This window comes from Spermophilus citellus (assembly GCF_964194105.1).
Source record: "Spermophilus citellus genome assembly, chromosome: 9".
Classification (NCBI taxonomy): domain Eukaryota; kingdom Metazoa; phylum Chordata; class Mammalia; order Rodentia; family Sciuridae; genus Spermophilus; species Spermophilus citellus.
In genome coordinates this window covers 88648052-88665713 of record NC_138191.1, presented here as the reverse complement: position 1 = coordinate 88665713, position 17662 = coordinate 88648052, and the positions used below count along the sequence as shown (strand labels likewise).

General features: G+C 33.0%; 1 protein-coding gene across 7 annotated transcripts in view; it reads right to left on the bottom strand.

The window, feature by feature from the left end:
• Nucleotides 1–17662, bottom strand: part of DOCK7 (dedicator of cytokinesis 7) — a 200145-nt gene that overhangs the window by 7199 nt on the left and 175284 nt on the right. For 5 of the 7 annotated variants that reach the window (XM_081308899.1, XM_081308896.1, XM_081308901.1 and 2 more), the window contains 5 exons: nucleotides 13978–14103; nucleotides 12363–12452; nucleotides 11982–12218; nucleotides 11494–11637; nucleotides 10066–10172 (listed from right to left, as the gene is read on the bottom strand). In XM_081308899.1, the coding sequence (XP_081165025.1) occupies nucleotides 10066–10172; nucleotides 11494–11637; nucleotides 11982–12218; nucleotides 12363–12452; nucleotides 13978–14103 (704 nt within the window). Of the gene's footprint in view, nucleotides 1–10065; nucleotides 10173–11493; nucleotides 11638–11981; nucleotides 12219–12362; nucleotides 12453–13977; nucleotides 14113–17662 lie in introns of all 7 variants that reach the window. The other 2 variants (XM_081308897.1, XM_081308900.1) reach the window with 1 other exon arrangement.

Genomic DNA, 17662 nt, shown 5'->3' with positions numbered 1-17662 from the left:
TAAATGGAAGATTAACAATAAGAAATCAATATATGTAAATCACACCACTAAAAGATCAAAGGAGATGCAGAAAAAGTATTTGAAAAAAAATTTAAAACTTGTCATACTAAACCTAATTAAAACCTTAACCCAGGTGCTGGCATTGTAGCTCAGTGGTAGAGTGCTTTCCTAGCATGTGAGGCACTGGGTGTGATTCTCATCACCAGCTAAACAAATAAAGGTCCATTGACAACTTAAATATATATATATAAATGCCCTTCACCTAATTAAAATATCTACAAAAAAACCCCCTATATTCAATGGTGAAAACATTTCTTTTTAGATCAGGTGTAAGGAAATGATGTCTTCTATTCCTATACAGTATAGCACTGGAGGCTCTAATTATTACTATAAGAAAAAGATTCTACAGATAAATTATTAAAATTAACAAGTGAGTTTTATAAGGTTCTCAAGTAAAATATATATGAATCAACTGTATTTCTGTATATCAGCAAATGAAATTATTTTAAGTTATTAACAAAAGCATAGAAGTATTAAATACTAAAGGATAAATCAAAAGATGTACAACACCTCTAAACAGAAATTTTAAATAATATTAAGAAAACATTCAAATTATTCAAAATAAAGAAAATGGAGAAATACGTGATATTCATGGATTCACGTCAATAAAGATGTTAATTCTCTTCCAATTGATGTATACATTCAGGCTATTTTGGTTTTTGGATGCGGGGGGAACAAACTGATTCTAAAATTTAAAATTTATATTAAAAAACCCCCAGGACTGGAGTTGTGGCTCAGTGGTAGAGCATTTGCTTGGCACAGGTGAAGCTCTGGGTTCAATCCTCAGCATCGCATATAAATAAATAAAATAAAAGATCCATTTACAACTAAAAACATTTTTTTAAAAGCCCTCAAATAGTCCTTGAACAAAACAAGGTGAGAGGAACTGTTGTACCAGATACCAAAACTTACTATAGAGCTGATATCATTAGCATAGCATTGGTTAAGAAATGTAAGAGAATAAAGATCCAAGAAAATGATGCATACAAACGGGCAGTTAATTTTTAATTGAGATGCTACTGAGAGCAATGGAGAAAAGGCAATCTTTCAAATAGTAATGCTGGGCAACTGAAATTCACTAAGGAAAAGAAACCTGACAGCATATTAAAGAAACAGTACTGAGATCACTAACTGTTAACAGTATGGAGAAAAATCAAACTGATCCCCACCTTGAACCATACCAAAAAAAAAAAAAAAAAAAAAAAAAATCAATCAGAAATGGATTCTTTAGAAAACTAATTTTAAAACTTTTTTTTACCTAATTAGTTCATCTTATTTTTATGTTCTCAAAGGGTTGTCACAATATATTGTAGATATTGAAACTTTCTTTTAATGCTTTGTCGTTAGGATGATCCTAAAAATTTTGATACTTGTGCAATGCAGCACTCAGCTAGTATCAAAAAATTAAAAGGTTATTTTTTGCCCACCCTTTGTTTAACCTATATTTTGATTTTAGAAATACCACCATGCTTTTATTAATTTTTAAATTTTAGTAGAAAAATATTTATTTTAAAATTATGTGTACATAGCTTTTAGAAAAAAAGAATTCAAGAAGGGCATATTTCAGGCAATATGACAAAAATCCAACAAAGTAAAACTAATTTAAAACTTTATTTCCTAATTAGTTCCTCTTATTTTCATGTTCTTAAAGGGTTGTCACAATATATTATAAATATCTCTGAAACTTTCTTTTAATGCTTCATCATTTAGGATGATCCTAAAAACTTTGATACTTGTGCAATGCAGCACATAGCTAGTACTTTTTCTTTTAAATTTTTTTTTAGTTGTTGATGGACTTTATTGTATTCATTTATTTATATGTGGTGCTGAGAATTGAATTCAGTGCCTCATACATGTGAAGCAAGCACTCTACCACTGAGCCACAGACCCAGCCCAGTAGTATCTTTTCTTGAAGCATATTAAAATATTTTTTGCCAACAGACAGCCTACAGAAAGGGAGACAATCATACCACCAGCACCTCAGAGCATTAAACTCTAGGATATATAATAACTCAAAAAACTTAACACCAGCACAAACAAACAAACAAAAAAACCCCCAAATAACTCAATCAATAAATGAGATAAGGAACTGAAAGGCACTTCACAGAAGAAGAAATGCAAATGGTCAACAAATACATGAAAAAATGTTCAATATCTCTAATAATTAAGAGAAATGCATATTAAAACTACACTGAGATTCCATCTCAAGTCAGAATGGCAATTTTCAAGAATACAAGTAATGATAAATGCTGGGGAGAATATGGGAAAAGAGGTTCACTTTGCTGGTGCGGCTGCAAACTGGTACAACCATTATAGAAAGGAGCAAGGAGAGTTCTCAGAAAACTTGGACTGGAACCACCATTTGAACCAGTTATCCCACTCCTTGGTTTATACCCAAAAGATTTAAAATCAGCATATTAGAGTGATGCAATCATTTCAATGTTCATAGCAGCTCAATTTATAATAGCCAAACTAAGGAACCAGCCTAGGTGCCCTTCAGCATATGAATGGATAAAGAAACTAGTATATATACACAATGGAATATTACTCAGCCTTAAAGAAGAATGAAATTATGGCATTTGCTGGAAAATGAATGGAAGTGGAGAATATCATGCTAAGTGAAATAAGTGAGTCCCCAAAATTCAAAGGCAGAATATTCTCTCTTGATTTGCAATGAGGGGAAAGCTAGTTCATTGGAGACAAAGGAGAATGAAGGGAAGGGAGGGGGGACTGGAATAGAAAAAAAGACAGTAGAATGAATCAGACATATCTTTTCTATCTTTACATATAAATATACAACTAATGTAACTCCACCTCATATACAACCACAATAATGGAATCCTAATTGGAACAAGTTATACTTATTCTATGTACATACAATATGTCAAAATATACCCTCCTATTATTTATCCAGAAAGAATAAAAAAATATTTTGGCCAAAAATAATAAAATATCAATGACACTGCGTTAAAACTTCATGCTTTAGTTAGCCTCTTTATTTTACCCCTTTTGATCTATCTGAATTTTATCCAAGAATATCATTCCCCAGGAGATCCAAGTTCCTCTAGTTGTTTTCTTAGTGTTGTTTCTAGTTCTTCTAGTAGAGACAGTTCCCTTTAATGCTGTTCCTCCTTGTGAGGAAGAAAGAACAGTGCCATGCCTGGAACCATGGCTGATGACTGAACACTAACAGGATTGACAGATTCTGTAGGAGGCATGTTAGGAACCCAGAACAGACTGCAAAATTCATTGTCTTTTCTGTATGTCCATTAGTCTGTTGGAGCCTTGTGTATTCTTCAAGTGAAACATCTTGTCTACTTAACATCTGATTTTCTTATTCTAATTCTTCTTTCTTTGCCTTCAAGACTTCCACTTTCTCCTGTAGTCTCTTTAATTTTTTCAAAAAATATTTACTTTTTAGTTATAGATGGGTACAATATTTTAATTTTATATTTATGTGGTGCTGGGATCGAACCCAGTGCCTCATGCATGCTAGGCAAGCACTCTTCCACTGAGCCATACCCCAGCCCCTTCAATTTGTTTTGATAAAGAGATTTTCTCTTTTTCTGAGCAACTGCAGCTCACTGTAGTTTCACTTTAGCTTGATTATACTTTTCTTCTCTCATGAAGCTCACACTTTTCTTTTTTACATATAAATACACAACTAATGTAACTCCACCTCATATACAACCACAATAATGGAATCCTAATTGGAACAAGTTATACTTATTCTATGTACGTACAATATGTCAGTTGTTCTTCTTCCAATGTCTTTTCAACATCTAGTTGTACTTTTTCAATTTGGTTTCTTAAATGTTGGCATTTGTGTTTTAATCTCCCCATCATTTTCTTCAGCATTTGGTTTAAATTCAGCAAGTCATTCTGACTGTGCCAGTGAGTCACCTGGATGTGCAAACTACTGATTTGCTATTTCTGAGAATTTTCATCTTTTTTCTTCCTCTGCATTTCCAATATTCTTCCTTGGCAGCTAGTACTTTACATATTAATTCATGATCCTTCTCTACCAAAGCACTTCCTGGTGTTCAAAGGCTGATTTGAGAATTTCACTGTAATGCATCCAGTGCACTTTGATCTTATCCCTTTCTCTTTCTAGCTCACTCTTAACTCTTCTAACTCCAGTTTGATTCTGTTAATTCTAGTTTGTTTGAATGTTTAAGCTGCTTTACCTTACTAGTTAATGTATTTATTTCTCTGTCAACTTTAGGCAATTTACTGATTTAAAAAAGTATTTTGTTCATTGCTCAATTATAGCTCTTTTTCCCAATGTTTAGCTTATAGCTTAACTGTTTTTCAGCTTCCAGGGGTCCTACTATAGTGTGCAGCTCCTCCAACTGTTGCACTTGTATTCACGTGAGCACCAGAATTCTCTTTTGCAGAAAAGTCCTTAATTCTAATATTTCTGCCTCTAAAACTTAATTTCTGTGTCAAATGGACTTTTTCTAGTTCAAGTTGCTCCATTCATTTGCTTTCACTTGTGAGATCAATACTAAACAGCTGGTTAGACTGTTCTTTATCTTTCCCTAGTCTTGCAATCTCTGATTCATATTTTTTCTTCTTCTGAAATATAGACAAATTCTTCCTTCTTGTGTTCAAATTCTGACTTGAAAACGTGTGTTCACAGCAAAGCTTCTTACATTCAGCTCTACACTCTTCCACTCCTTCATCCAGATTCCCCGAATATTCTCAATGTTGGAGTTTTTAGTTCTTGTTGTCTTTGGGCTCTTAACAATAACAATTTGGGGGGAGTTAATGCGGGTGTGTCCAACTCTCAGAGTCTGATAAGTAATTTTATGATGTTTACATTGTAACTTTTCATTGATTAACATTTTTTGAAACTCAGATACAGAACTCCACCAGGTGGAAAAAGTGTTGGAAATAGTGTCTACCTTGGTAAGTAAGCTTACAATCATGTAAAAATAAGTTGTGTCTTTCTTATTGTTTTATGTTGTTTTTTTTTCCCCCTAGGAGTATTTCCCATTTATTTCTTGCTAAGGCAGAATGGCAGAATCTCAGGAGGCCAAAATATACCAGACTCACATAAGGGCCATTATGTATGGGAATAAATAGCTATGGGAATATTTGAGTAATTTTTTTTTTTTTAACTAGAAACAAAAACAAAAGAACAAAAACAAACCAACCAGGGCTTTGGTTGTAGCTCAGTGGTAGAGCACTTGCCTAACACGTGTGAGGCACTGGTTTTGATCCTCAGCACCACATTAAATAAATAAAATGAAGGTATTGTGTCCATCTACAACTAAAAATAAAAATTAAAACAACAACAACAACAAAACAAACAAGCCTGAGGGTCTGGCTCAATGACCAAAATATTCATTAAAAGAATAAATTGTGGGGCTGGGACTGGAGCTCAGTGGCAAAGCGCTTGCCCACATGTGTGAGACACTGGGTTCAATCCTCAGCACCACAAAAAAATAAACAAAAATAAAGGTATTGTACTCACTTAAAAAAAAAAAAGAATAAATTGTGGTATATTCATCCAATGAAGTATATAAAAATTAAAGTAACACTTATAAATAGCTCACAAAAACTAAAAACAACAAGTTATTAAGACTATACATAATGAACATTTACATAAAGTTAAAAGGATGCTAAAAAATGAAAAAAAATAGTTAAAAAGATGTAAAACAAAATAATATATTACTTAGGGACATATTCATTTCTGATAAAACTACAGAGACAAGAAAACAAATGATAAATGAGAAAATTCAGGATACTGGTCATCTTCAAAGGCAGACAGGGAGATAAGTCAGAGAAGGCTACATGAGGAAGGGATCTCAAAGTAATAATAATACTCAATATCTTAAGTCTGTACATGACTTTTTTCTTACTTTTTTTTTTTTTTTTTGGTATGTGTGATACTGGGAATTGAACCCAGGGGTGCTTAACCACTGAACCACAGGATTCTCATTATTCCCAGACCCTTATTTGTGTTTTATTTTGAGACAGGGTCTCACTGAGTTGCTTAGGGCCTTGCTAAGTTGCTGAGGCTGGCTTTGAACTCAAGATTTTTCTGCCTCAGCCTACGGGGCCACTGGGATTACTATTCTTTAACAGCAAATTGTTACAAATATTATTTTCAATCTATTCAATATTAAATGAAAAAAAGTTTTAAAAGACAAAACCCCAAAACATAAAAAGTTAAACACATGGAAAAATGTTTATTGTTTTTAGTAATAAAGCAAACTAAAGTACCACTTAAAACTGATTAACAAAAGACAATTTATTTATGTAGCATGACTTAAAAGCAAGGTATGCATACAGCTGCTTTCTTGGCACTGTTAATATTGAGAAACTTTTTGAAATATACTATATATTAAGTGTCAATAAAAATGTTCATGTACTTTGGCTTAGTAATTTCACAACAGAAAAATTTTAAAGGGTTTGTTTTTACTCGTACACTTTAATTCTCTTAACTCTCTGAGGTAGGTTCTTTACTCCCATTTTACAAAAAAGGAAATTAAGATAAAGGGATTTACTAACTTGTCTGAGCTTACATGGGAGGAAGGTGGAAAAACTGAAAAACCATGATAGAAATTTTAATTCAGTTCAGTGCGGTGGTGCATGTCTGCAATCCCAGTGTCTCAGGAAGCTGAGGCAGAAGGATCCCAAGGTCAAACCCAGGCTCAGCAACTTAGTGACCGTAAGCAACTTAGTGAGAACCTGTCTCAAAATAAAAAACAAGCGGCTAGGAAAATAGCTCAGCTGGTAGAGTGCTTGCCTCACATCACAAGGTCATGGGTTCAATCCCCAGCCCCATTTAAAAAAAAAAAAAAAAAGTGCAACAAAATGAAAAATAAAAGGGCTGGGAATGTGGCTCAAGGGTCAAGTGCCCCTGGATTCAAAAAAGAAAAATTTAAGCGGCTGGGATTGTGGTCAGTGGTAGAGTACTTGCCTGGCACTTGTGAGGCAATGGGTTCAATCCTCAGTGCCACATAAAAATAAATAAATTTATTTGGAAAAAAAAAAGAAAATTAAAAAAATTCAACAGTTTTAACAAAAAAAGATCCTTGATAGTACTATTTCACATTCAGCAAATTCAACTTAAAAAATAGAAACATACAAATTGAGAAAATAATATAACCATTAGGATAATAATATTAACTAAGTATTTAAGATTATATGTATACTATGATTTAATTATGTTAAAACATATATGCATATTGGTATAAAAATCAGTGGTAAAATGGAAAAATGTGATTTGGGTCATAACTTCTTTGTAAAGTCTATTTGTAGTTTTTTTTCTAGTTTTTTTTTTTTTTTTAGTTTACAAGAAAACATTTTCTCAACAGGTAAAATAACACTTAAGGAGACCTGTCGACTACAAGAATTCATTACTGTAAAATAAATATATACAAAAAGACATTTGTTTAAAACTGTAGTTGTGTTAAAATTTTCCAAACCAATAGCAAAGACAAAAGGTATCTCTTACTAAATGTCTACCACTTAATGAAGTATGTATTGTTCCTTGCTCACAAAGACAGCGGAATTTATTTTGATATTGTTTTAAAGCCCCAAATAATAAATTCTATAAGTGGGAAAGAAGTTTATCATCACAGGTCATCTGTTCTGTTAATCAATTCTATATGGACATCTATACTAATTGTCATGTTAAAGAATTAACATCAAACTCAAAAGCTTCTGCACAGTAAAAGAAATAATCAACAGAGTAAAGAGACAACCTACAGAATGAAACGATATATTTGCAAACTATACATCTGACATGGAGTTAATATCTGGAATTTGTAAGGAATTTAAAAAATTCAGTAGCAAACAAATAAACCTGATTTTAAAATGGGAAACAGACCTAAATACTTGTCTCAAAAACTACATTAATGATTAATGTCATTAAGCACAAGGAAATGCAAATCAAGACCAAAATGAGATATTATCTTATCCCAGTAACAATGGCTATTATCACAAAAACAAAAGATAATAAGTGCTGGCAAGAATGTGGAGAAAAGGGAACCCTGTACTGCTGGTAGGAATGGAAATTAGTAAAGCCTTTATAGAAAACTGTATGAATGTTATTCAAAATTTAAAAATAGAATTGTGATTCAGAAATCTTGCTACTGGATATATATCCAAAGGAAATGAAATAAGTTTGTTAAAGAGACATCTGCACTCCCATGTTCACTGCAGCACTATTCACAATGGCCAAGAAACAGAAACAATGTAAGTTGGTCCATCAACTGACATAGAAAGAAAATGTGGTACATATATACACGATAGAATGCTATTTAGCCATAAAAAAAAATGAAGTCCTGTTATTGTGTTAAGATGAAACAAAGTGGAAATCATTATGTTAAGTAAAATAAGTTAGGCACTGAAGGACAAGTACCACATGATCTCATTTATGTGCGATCTAAAAATGTTGATCTCACAGAAGTTGAGAGTAAGAATGACAGCTACCAGAGGCTGGGGAGAAGACTGGGGAGGGATGAACAGGGAGAGATTGATCAAAGGGTTCTAAGTTGTAGTTAGATAGGAGTAAGAAACTCTGGTGTGTTACTGCATAGTAGAGTGACTAAAGATAATGTTAATGTGCTGTGTACATCAAAAAGCCAGAAGAGAGGATTTTGATTGTTTTCACCAGAAAGAATGATGAACACTTGAGGAAAGTGATGTCCTGAGAAAGTTTATCCTAACATTGCACAATGTATACATGTACCAAAACATCACTGGGTACCCATAGATAGATATAATTTTATTTTTTTATGTATCAGTTAAAAATAAATTTAAGTTAAAAAATCATACTGTAAAATCTCATTTAATTGTTCCCTTTTCTGTGATCACAGTGTTAATAAAGCAAGAATTATCAGTTGATAAATGACTATTTTCCCCTATTATTTCAAAATTTAATATTTACAAATGTCTATTTATTATGTGCCAAGTATCAGACTATAAAGATTTTATTTGTGCAGAGAGTTAGGATTGCATGGCTGAGCCTGCTGTCCTTAGGAAGGCCTGATTACAAAATTGGTCCTCCATTAGCCTTTGAGAATTTGGATTTCAGGATTCTCATTATTCTCAGAAGATAAAAATGGCTCAATGTCCCAAAACTGCTCATATAAATAGTATGGATTATGTTGAAAATCTGTTTTTCTTCTGGGGGTCTGGAATTTTGGTACACAATCAGGGAATTGGATATTGGAAAGTGAAGTTCTCAATAAAAACGTCTGGCACCATGTCTCTAATGGGGTTCCTTGGTAGACAATATTTCATGCATGTTGTCACAACTTATTGCAGAGGAATTAGGCATACCTTATGCTACTCCACTGACAGAAGACCCTTTGAAGTCTGTACCTGGTTTCCTGCAGACTTCACTACATACTTAGTGGACATAACTTTGTATCTTTTCAGTGCAATAAATCACAGCAACCAGTACAACTGTGCCAAGTCCTCAGAGTTCACCTGGCAAATCACTGAAACTGGGGAGTGAGCTTGGGGACTTCTACTACTATGTATTGTTTCATCAAACTTGTACAACCTCCCTATGAAAGGTAGGTATCTTTGTTCTTACTTTGTAGACTTCTTGAAAAACTGAGTATCGTAGAGGTAAGTTAAGTGACCCAGACATACACTGATAAAGTCAGGATGTGAGTATTAATTTTTGGCATCCAAGTTTCTTGTTTTAACTTCCATAAGGGAAGGGGAACAAAAACTCACATATTGAAGATTCATAATGAATAGCAGCTTTCAAGTTAGTCTAATAATAGTTTCAAGTTAAAAAATTTCCTGAGCCTTGGCTTCTCCAATCTGTAAAATAAAAAACTATGGCATTACAGAGTATGGGTGTATGTACAGGGAATATACACTATTAAAGAACAATAAACTTTACACAGATTATTTCTCATTGTGAACCACTACCCTATATGTTTTCTCTTTTTAATAGTTAAGACCCTTATATCAAAATGTGGTATTAGACATTCCCAATTTGAAGATCTTTATAGAAGCAGCCTTGAATACCTTTTAGTAAAATCTTTAAAGCAGAGTCGCAGTTTATTATGATGTCTGAACAGCTTTGGGTCGCTGGGTATTTCAGACAGGAAAACCTGAGCAACTTCCAGAGGGCCCTGCAAAATAAGAAATAAAACAGCAAGAAATAAAACAGAATAATTTTAACAAAAAAGATTAATTAGCTGAACAAATATGAAAATCAATCATTTGTGGTAAGAAAAAAGTTATAAAGATGAAGAGATTCTATTTAGTGTTTTCAAGGTGTGATTTCAGGCATTTAAATTCTAAATAAGAAATAAAAATCACAGAGACAGAATTTATCCAAATTATTTTAGCACTGAGAATGGTTTCACTTAAGCTTAATGCATGTATGTTTATGCCTTTATTAAAACTCTTCAAAGACAGACTTTCAGATTTTCCTAGTTTCATATCTACATTCTTGCCTACTAACTTTTTAGTTCATTATTCAAAGAAACTGAGTAGGAGCTCAAGGACTATTGTGTTGATTGAGGCAGTCAGCCCTGGGTTTTCTTTCTTTAATTTATCCTGCATATACAAGTTCTCAAACTACTATCTCCCAATCCACTGATTATTAGACATAATTTTGCCAAGACAGCTTCCCCCAGCATTCCAAAGGTATTCCCGACACTATAAGTTAAATAAGATGATCCTTTGTGAATAAGTTAGATAACTTGGTGGTAAAGCCTCAAAATCATGAATATTTTGGGGGGATATAAGCCTTACAGTGTTTATTTCCATTTCAGAACAGTATTTTTGGCTTTATTCCTTTAATACAAAAAGTAGTTAAGATATAAGCTTTTCTGGATTTTTCTATTCCTTAAGACTGGGCAATGATTAAAATCATTACTAGTAAGAGAATCTGAGAAAACCAACTACAAGGAAGATGGGGATGGCTTCTAAAAGGCATATGACAAAATAACCATCATATCTTGTATTCATGTATTATTAAAATTATATATTATTTTTAAATAAAATTATACAAAGTGATTCCATATCATTTATTTAATGCCCAGAACCCACTATCAAGGAGACCTGGAGAAGATGATATCAGCAAGAATCTAAGATGCTAAATGTATCATGTACATGTGTATACGACTCTGAAAATGAGTCCTCCTTTTTAGATAACATTCTTTTAGTACAAGCTTTTTGAAGAAAGGTATTTTAAGTGACTCAGTTCTTTCTTAAAAGAGTTTGTAAGAATGGAAAAATAATAAGGTAGAAAAGGCAGGTGTGAAAACAACAACTGAGATTACAACTTGTGCTTCATTTTGTCTTCATTTATATTTCAATGTCTTTTGTAATCATTTTCAACACATTCTTTCCAGTTGATTTAGTATATATTGATGATTTTGTAAAATAATGAAATTAATCTAAGTCTTATAACTAAAATCACATAGCAGTAGCAAAAGCACTAACCTGATTCACTGTTGTGCCAACAGATCCCTGGAGTACCATCTGAAGCATCTTGGGGTCTGCTGGATCCTGATGTGTTGCAAATGCCAACTCCTGTGTCTTTTTCTGCATGTCTTCTATAGCAACTTCAATTGGTGTTAAGATGATCTGAGTAAAACAGCAACTGTTAGATCATTGTACTGATCAAAAACTATTTAATGAGCTTCGTATAACCAATTAAAATTAGAAAAAAAGTGGACCAATTATAAACTTTCATGTAATAGTGAAGTTCCAAACTTAAAAAAAAAAAAAAAACCTTTTAAAGCATAAACTGAGGATGAATTAATTAATTAAAAAGGCAAAAATGAAAGACTGAAAAACGGGTGAAGTTCTAGTGTGTTACTATTATGTGAAGGACGGTACATATCTTCTGTTGCATCCACATTGTTATATGACATGACTAGACAATATTTCACTCATTATTTTATTATTTTCCCCATTTACGGACTTACCTCTTCTTTGTGAGTAACATTGACTCTTGTTTTAATATAAGGGAAGGCATGAGAAGTAGTTAAAATGGTCTTTCGTTTGAATTGTTCGTGAAGTTCTCCATGGGCTCGACCATCTAAAGTGAAGGGTGTACAGTACATAAAACGGCGAAGATTATAATTTTTGTCAAAATATGTGATTCTGTCCTTCATCTCATATGTGTCAAAGTATGGCTCCACGTAGGTAATTTGAATGTATGCCTAGAAAAGGAAAAAAGTCCTTCATTCACTGTTAAATCATTTAGAATCTCAAGCAAAATTTCATAGTTTTTTTGCAAAAGCTAAAAGTACATATGTAGGCTTCAAAGATAAGCCTATGTGTCATTGTAGTCTAATCAATCATACCTTGTTAGGATCTAATTTACACTTGTCTACAGGATTAGAGTCCTTGATTACTTCAACCACATCTTCTCCAAATCTTTCTCCATAAAATCCCTAAAATAAAAAAAGGGAAACCTGAGCAAAATCAGGGGATTTAGTAAGTTAATTATTACAAATAATTACTTATTTGAATATTTACTTAATATTCCCATCCATGCACTTTAACAAAAATAAGAGAAAAATAACAACTTTATCCAATAAAAATACAGGATTCCACAAGGGGTTCTTGTGGAAACAAAAATGGAATGGAGTGAAAGGACGACAAAAGAAACTCATTACCTTTGATGTATAGGATTTTACTTTTAGAGAGCTTGTTGTGGCATGATTTCTTACATACTATGGTTTAATTAATAAGCATTTACTTTTATGAATGATTTAAAGTAGCATTCCATAATTTTCAAATAAAAATATTGACCTGTTGAAGTTTTTACAGATTTAGATTTTGAAAAAGCAATCCTGGGCCAAGAAAAGTGACTTTTTCCCCATGATGGAAGCAGCATGGGCAATGGATGGAGCTATTCAGAAGGGAAAACTAAATCTGAGTGGGCAAAGACACTCCCACCCCTTCCCCCAAAGACAATTTTTTGTTTAAGCTTGGAAATCAATATTTTTCAAGACTGACCTAGCTCTTGAAAAATAAAATGTCACAGATTGAGCCAGTTTTATGAAAGTTGAGCCCAGAAAAATCACTAGTAAGAACTTAACATTCAAGAATTAATATCAGGGCTGGGGATGTAGCGCATCAATAGAATGCTTGCCTATCATGAGTTAGGCTCTAGGTTCAATCGCCAGAAATGGGGTTGGGGAGAAAGATGCAGGGGGTGCATCATCAGCTGAGAATAAAATCAATACCAAAGTTCTTCTTCTCAAACTGCCCGTGAGTACAGACCACCTGGAGATCTGTTAAAATGCCAATTCTGATTCAGAAAGCCTGTGTCGGGGTCTGAGATTCTATAGTTCAGATAATGTCACAGGTGATACTAAGCTTCTTATCTATGGGCCACATTTTGAGTAATAAGACTAGAGAAAGGTGGGAAAGAATAATTTTAACAAAAAAGATTGATTAGCTGAACAAATATGAAAATCAATCATTTGTGGTGAGAAAAAAAGTTATAAAGATGAAGAGATTCTATTTAGTGTTTTCAAGGTGTGATTTCAGGCATTTAAATTCTCAAGATGTGCCACTGAAAACAGGTTAAGCCAGAGATAATGCACTTGGGTCAGAAATTTCCTGGGGTTCTGCTTTTAGTTCCATTATCGGATGCTACTTAACTTCTTGTCTTTTTCCACAAAATGTGGATAATGCATACATTTCTCCATAGGGCACAGCAATTCCAAAGGATATAGGGTTTCTAAAGTATGTGTGAAAATGGAGCTTAAAAAAAAAGTTAATAATACTGTTTTACTGTTGCCATAAAATATCTGAAGAATTTGAAAATATTAAAAATCCTTATACTCCGTAAGAGTGTTTATTTGGCAGGAGCCAGCTTATTTTAGGGATTAAACCTGGATCTGAAAATAGATTCACTAAGAAGAATACAAACTAAAGATGACATTTTATAACCACCATAGCATTCACCTCCAATCTGTGAGATATCTCTGCAAGTTTGGTTATTGCAGGCTCCTTGTAAACAAATTCCTGTTCATCCAAATCCCCGAACTTGGTTCCATAAAAACCAACACGAAAATAGGTGCCAAACATCCGCTTACCATCCTAGGTTTAGGAAAATGAAGAAACTTTAATATAATCTTTTTATTTTTCACATTCTGCTTATATTACTATCAAAACATTGCAAAATGTTTTACTTAAAAATATAAATATTTTTATTATTTTTCAAATGAAGGTAGACCAACATAAACAGTCTTTTTTCATTTTTTTCCTCACAAAAATTATGCAAGTAGGGCTTTTATCAACTGACTAAATCACATATGGTATATTTTTTCAGAGTTTGTTAAAGCTATAACATTGGTCAGGTGTTTTTTTTTTTTTTTTAAGTCCATATAATCAAAATAAATCCTTACTGCAAGAAAAGATGCTTGGTATAATATGAACTGTGTCTTAACTGTTCTATTATTTGAGTATATTAAAGGTACATTGAAAAACAACACTAACATACTTTCAAATTAGCATTAATGCCTTTACATAACTCTTTACATGTATAAAAATGAGAAAAGTTAGGAGCCAAGTATAGCATCTGCCATACAGTGGACAGTCAGTAAAATGCCGAGGCTCTCAAGAAGCAGTAAAGCAAAAAATCTGCTATCAATATCCCTCCACTGATAAAAAGTATTTATATGTGGAAGAGTAACTAAAGATAAAACAGAATAAAAAAATTTTTGAGATGAGGTTATTGTAAATCCCCCAAACCACTCACTGCATGCATTAATCATATATTGACACCTCTTAAATAAGCACATTTGAAGATAAATATTTGGAAGCTTTCCATGCTATTTTTATAATTTAGACACAAAGCTATTTCTGAAGGATTTTATAGCAGCTCCTATATACACAACAACACATTAAATATTTATACTACTCTGAATTCTCTTTAAGCCTAAATTTATTTTATGTTTATTTTTCCTATACAGTAAAGACCAGAGTTTATAAAGGTAAGTTACAAATGTTATGGGTAATTAAGCAAAATAGAAAATTCTGACACTTAATTTGATATTTTCACAAAACCAAGGGAAGGGAGAATACAGTGACTTAAAATATCCCTATATCTTTATTCAAAATAAGTATAGTTGTAAAGATAAATGTTTCTGGAGATAAAGAAACTTGAGGTTTCTAATCAAAAACATTTCTTCACAATTTATTTCAAAATTTAATAGACATAATATTAACTGACTTCTATAGCAAATAAAATCTCTAGGTATAGTAAATGAATTAAAACAAAATTCTATAGAAAGGACAGTAGAATTAATTGGACATAACTTTCCTATCTTTGTATTTGAATACACATGACCAGGGTAACTCTGCATCATGCACAATCACAAGAATAGGATCCTCAATGGAATAAGTTCTACTCCATGTATGTACAGTATGCCAAAATACACTCTACTGTCATATATGTCTAAAAAGAACAAATAAAAAATAGACCTACCCCCCCAATTTTTTTTTTAAAAACCCACCAAAATACTGATTAAAACCATTAGTACACCAATGGAACAATATAATATTAGTAATTTGACAAAATTAAGAAGGCACTGAATGGGAAATAAAGGCATCTGAATAAAATCACTTAAAAGTTTGTGATTGTTATTTTTAAAATAAGTCATATACATAAATAATATACCTATACAAAACCAAAAATATTAAAATACTATTATTCTAGCTATACTACTGAGAGGTTTCTAGTTTAAAATACTATTTCAACTCTTCAATATTGTGGCCCTGTAAACATTTGAGGTTGGCAATCTGGACTTATTTCCCTTACCTAAACCTTCCAGTTCTCAATTGATCTTCATATGACAGGAATCACAATCCTGTTTGCATGTTATTAGTTTTTCAATGCTACCTTTAAAATATGGTATCCTAGAAATAGACACAATATTGTAGATGTGACCTGACTAGTGAAGGTATCAGTAGGATCACTGCCTCCCTAAATCTGGACATTGAATTTTATTCATACAGCATTATGATTTGTATGTGAAGTGTCCTCTAAAGGGTTACGTGTTGGAGGCTTAGTCCCAAATGCAGCAGGGTTCAGAGGTGGGGCTTCGGTGGAGGTGACTGGATCATGAGGGATCTGACCTCTTATGGAAAAGTGGTAGAAATTGTAAGGTGGGGCCTAGTTGGAGGAAGTAGGTCACTCCTGCTTCTTAAGAGTCCCCCAATCTCTTGCTCAAGAGAATAAAAAATGTATTCAAATCATTACAATATAAAGCAGTATATGCTATAGCAAAAAGTGCTATGAAGGGAGGAAAGATTAATCTTGTTAGAGCCAAGTCACAAATAAGGTTTTAGTCATAGACTGGGTTCTTGACTCAAAAGAATTGATCAAATGGAGGGGAAGGGGAAGGAAGTGACATTTTAGTAGACAGAGTGGGAGGAAAAGAGAGGCAGAGTCATAAAACAGAACATATATGATAGAAGTTATTTATTCATCCATTCAAGCATTTATTGAGTGCTTACTATGTGTCAACAAACTGTTCTAGATACTTATGATAAATCAGTGAACAAAAGAGACGAAGGAGGTAGGGTAGGCCCCATCAAGAAGGTGACATCTGAGGGCGGTCTGAGAGTTATTTACATGGATCTCAGGAGGAAGTACATACCAAGCAGAGGAAAAGCCAGTGCAAAGTCCCTGAGACAAGAGTCTACCTAGTGCATGTGAAGAACAGGAAGGTGAAGAATGTGGTTAGAGCAGAGTGAGTAAGGGTGAAAGCAGGAGATGATAAAGTCAGAGAAGTAACTATAAGGAGTACTGGAATTTAAAATGAATGTGTGTACGTGTGCGTGCATGTGTATACATGAGTTGGGCAAGACATATCAAGGGTTGAGGCTACAGAAAAACAAACACTATATGAGTTTGGATAACTTTAGTTTCAATTTAGAAAGAGTCCTCTACCATGAAACCACTGGCCCTATCCAGTTAACAAAAGCATAATCATAGCTTCACCTTCAGGAAAGACATCACTTCATTTTTATTTCTTCAGTTTTGGACCATAGGATGATCCCTGTTTCTGTTTTTTTTTTTTTAATTTACTTTCCTATAATATAGCCTATGTTTTTCTAGAATGATCTTCCTTTACTTCTATGAATTCTTTCTGAATTTCCCATCACTCCCATACTATGGCTCATTCTTATTTAGCAGTTCTACTTAACTGCTTTCACAATTTTCTCGGAGGTGAAACTATGCCCCAGACAAAGAAATTCATCTGCCATGTCTCTAAATGATTGAAATCTCTTATGGCAAATCTATCTTCAATCAGTTCTAGTTTTATCTTTATAATGAAAGAGTTCTGTTGGGCTAGTTGTATATTTCCACAAGGATATCACTTCTAATCTCTTTTAGTCTCACCCAGTTGCTTTCCACTATGCTTCCTTTAAGTTAACTGATTTCCATATAGGTATACCAGTTTTTCACACAATGGTAATATCTCTTCCTATTAGATCTATTCCTATTAAAGTACATTTATCACTTCCTTCTAGTCATAGACCTCAACTCGGGAACATAATAAATCATAGATTTTATTATTCTAAATCTTATTAAGATTTCAAGTAACACTAATAATACTAATGATGATTTAAAAATCATAGT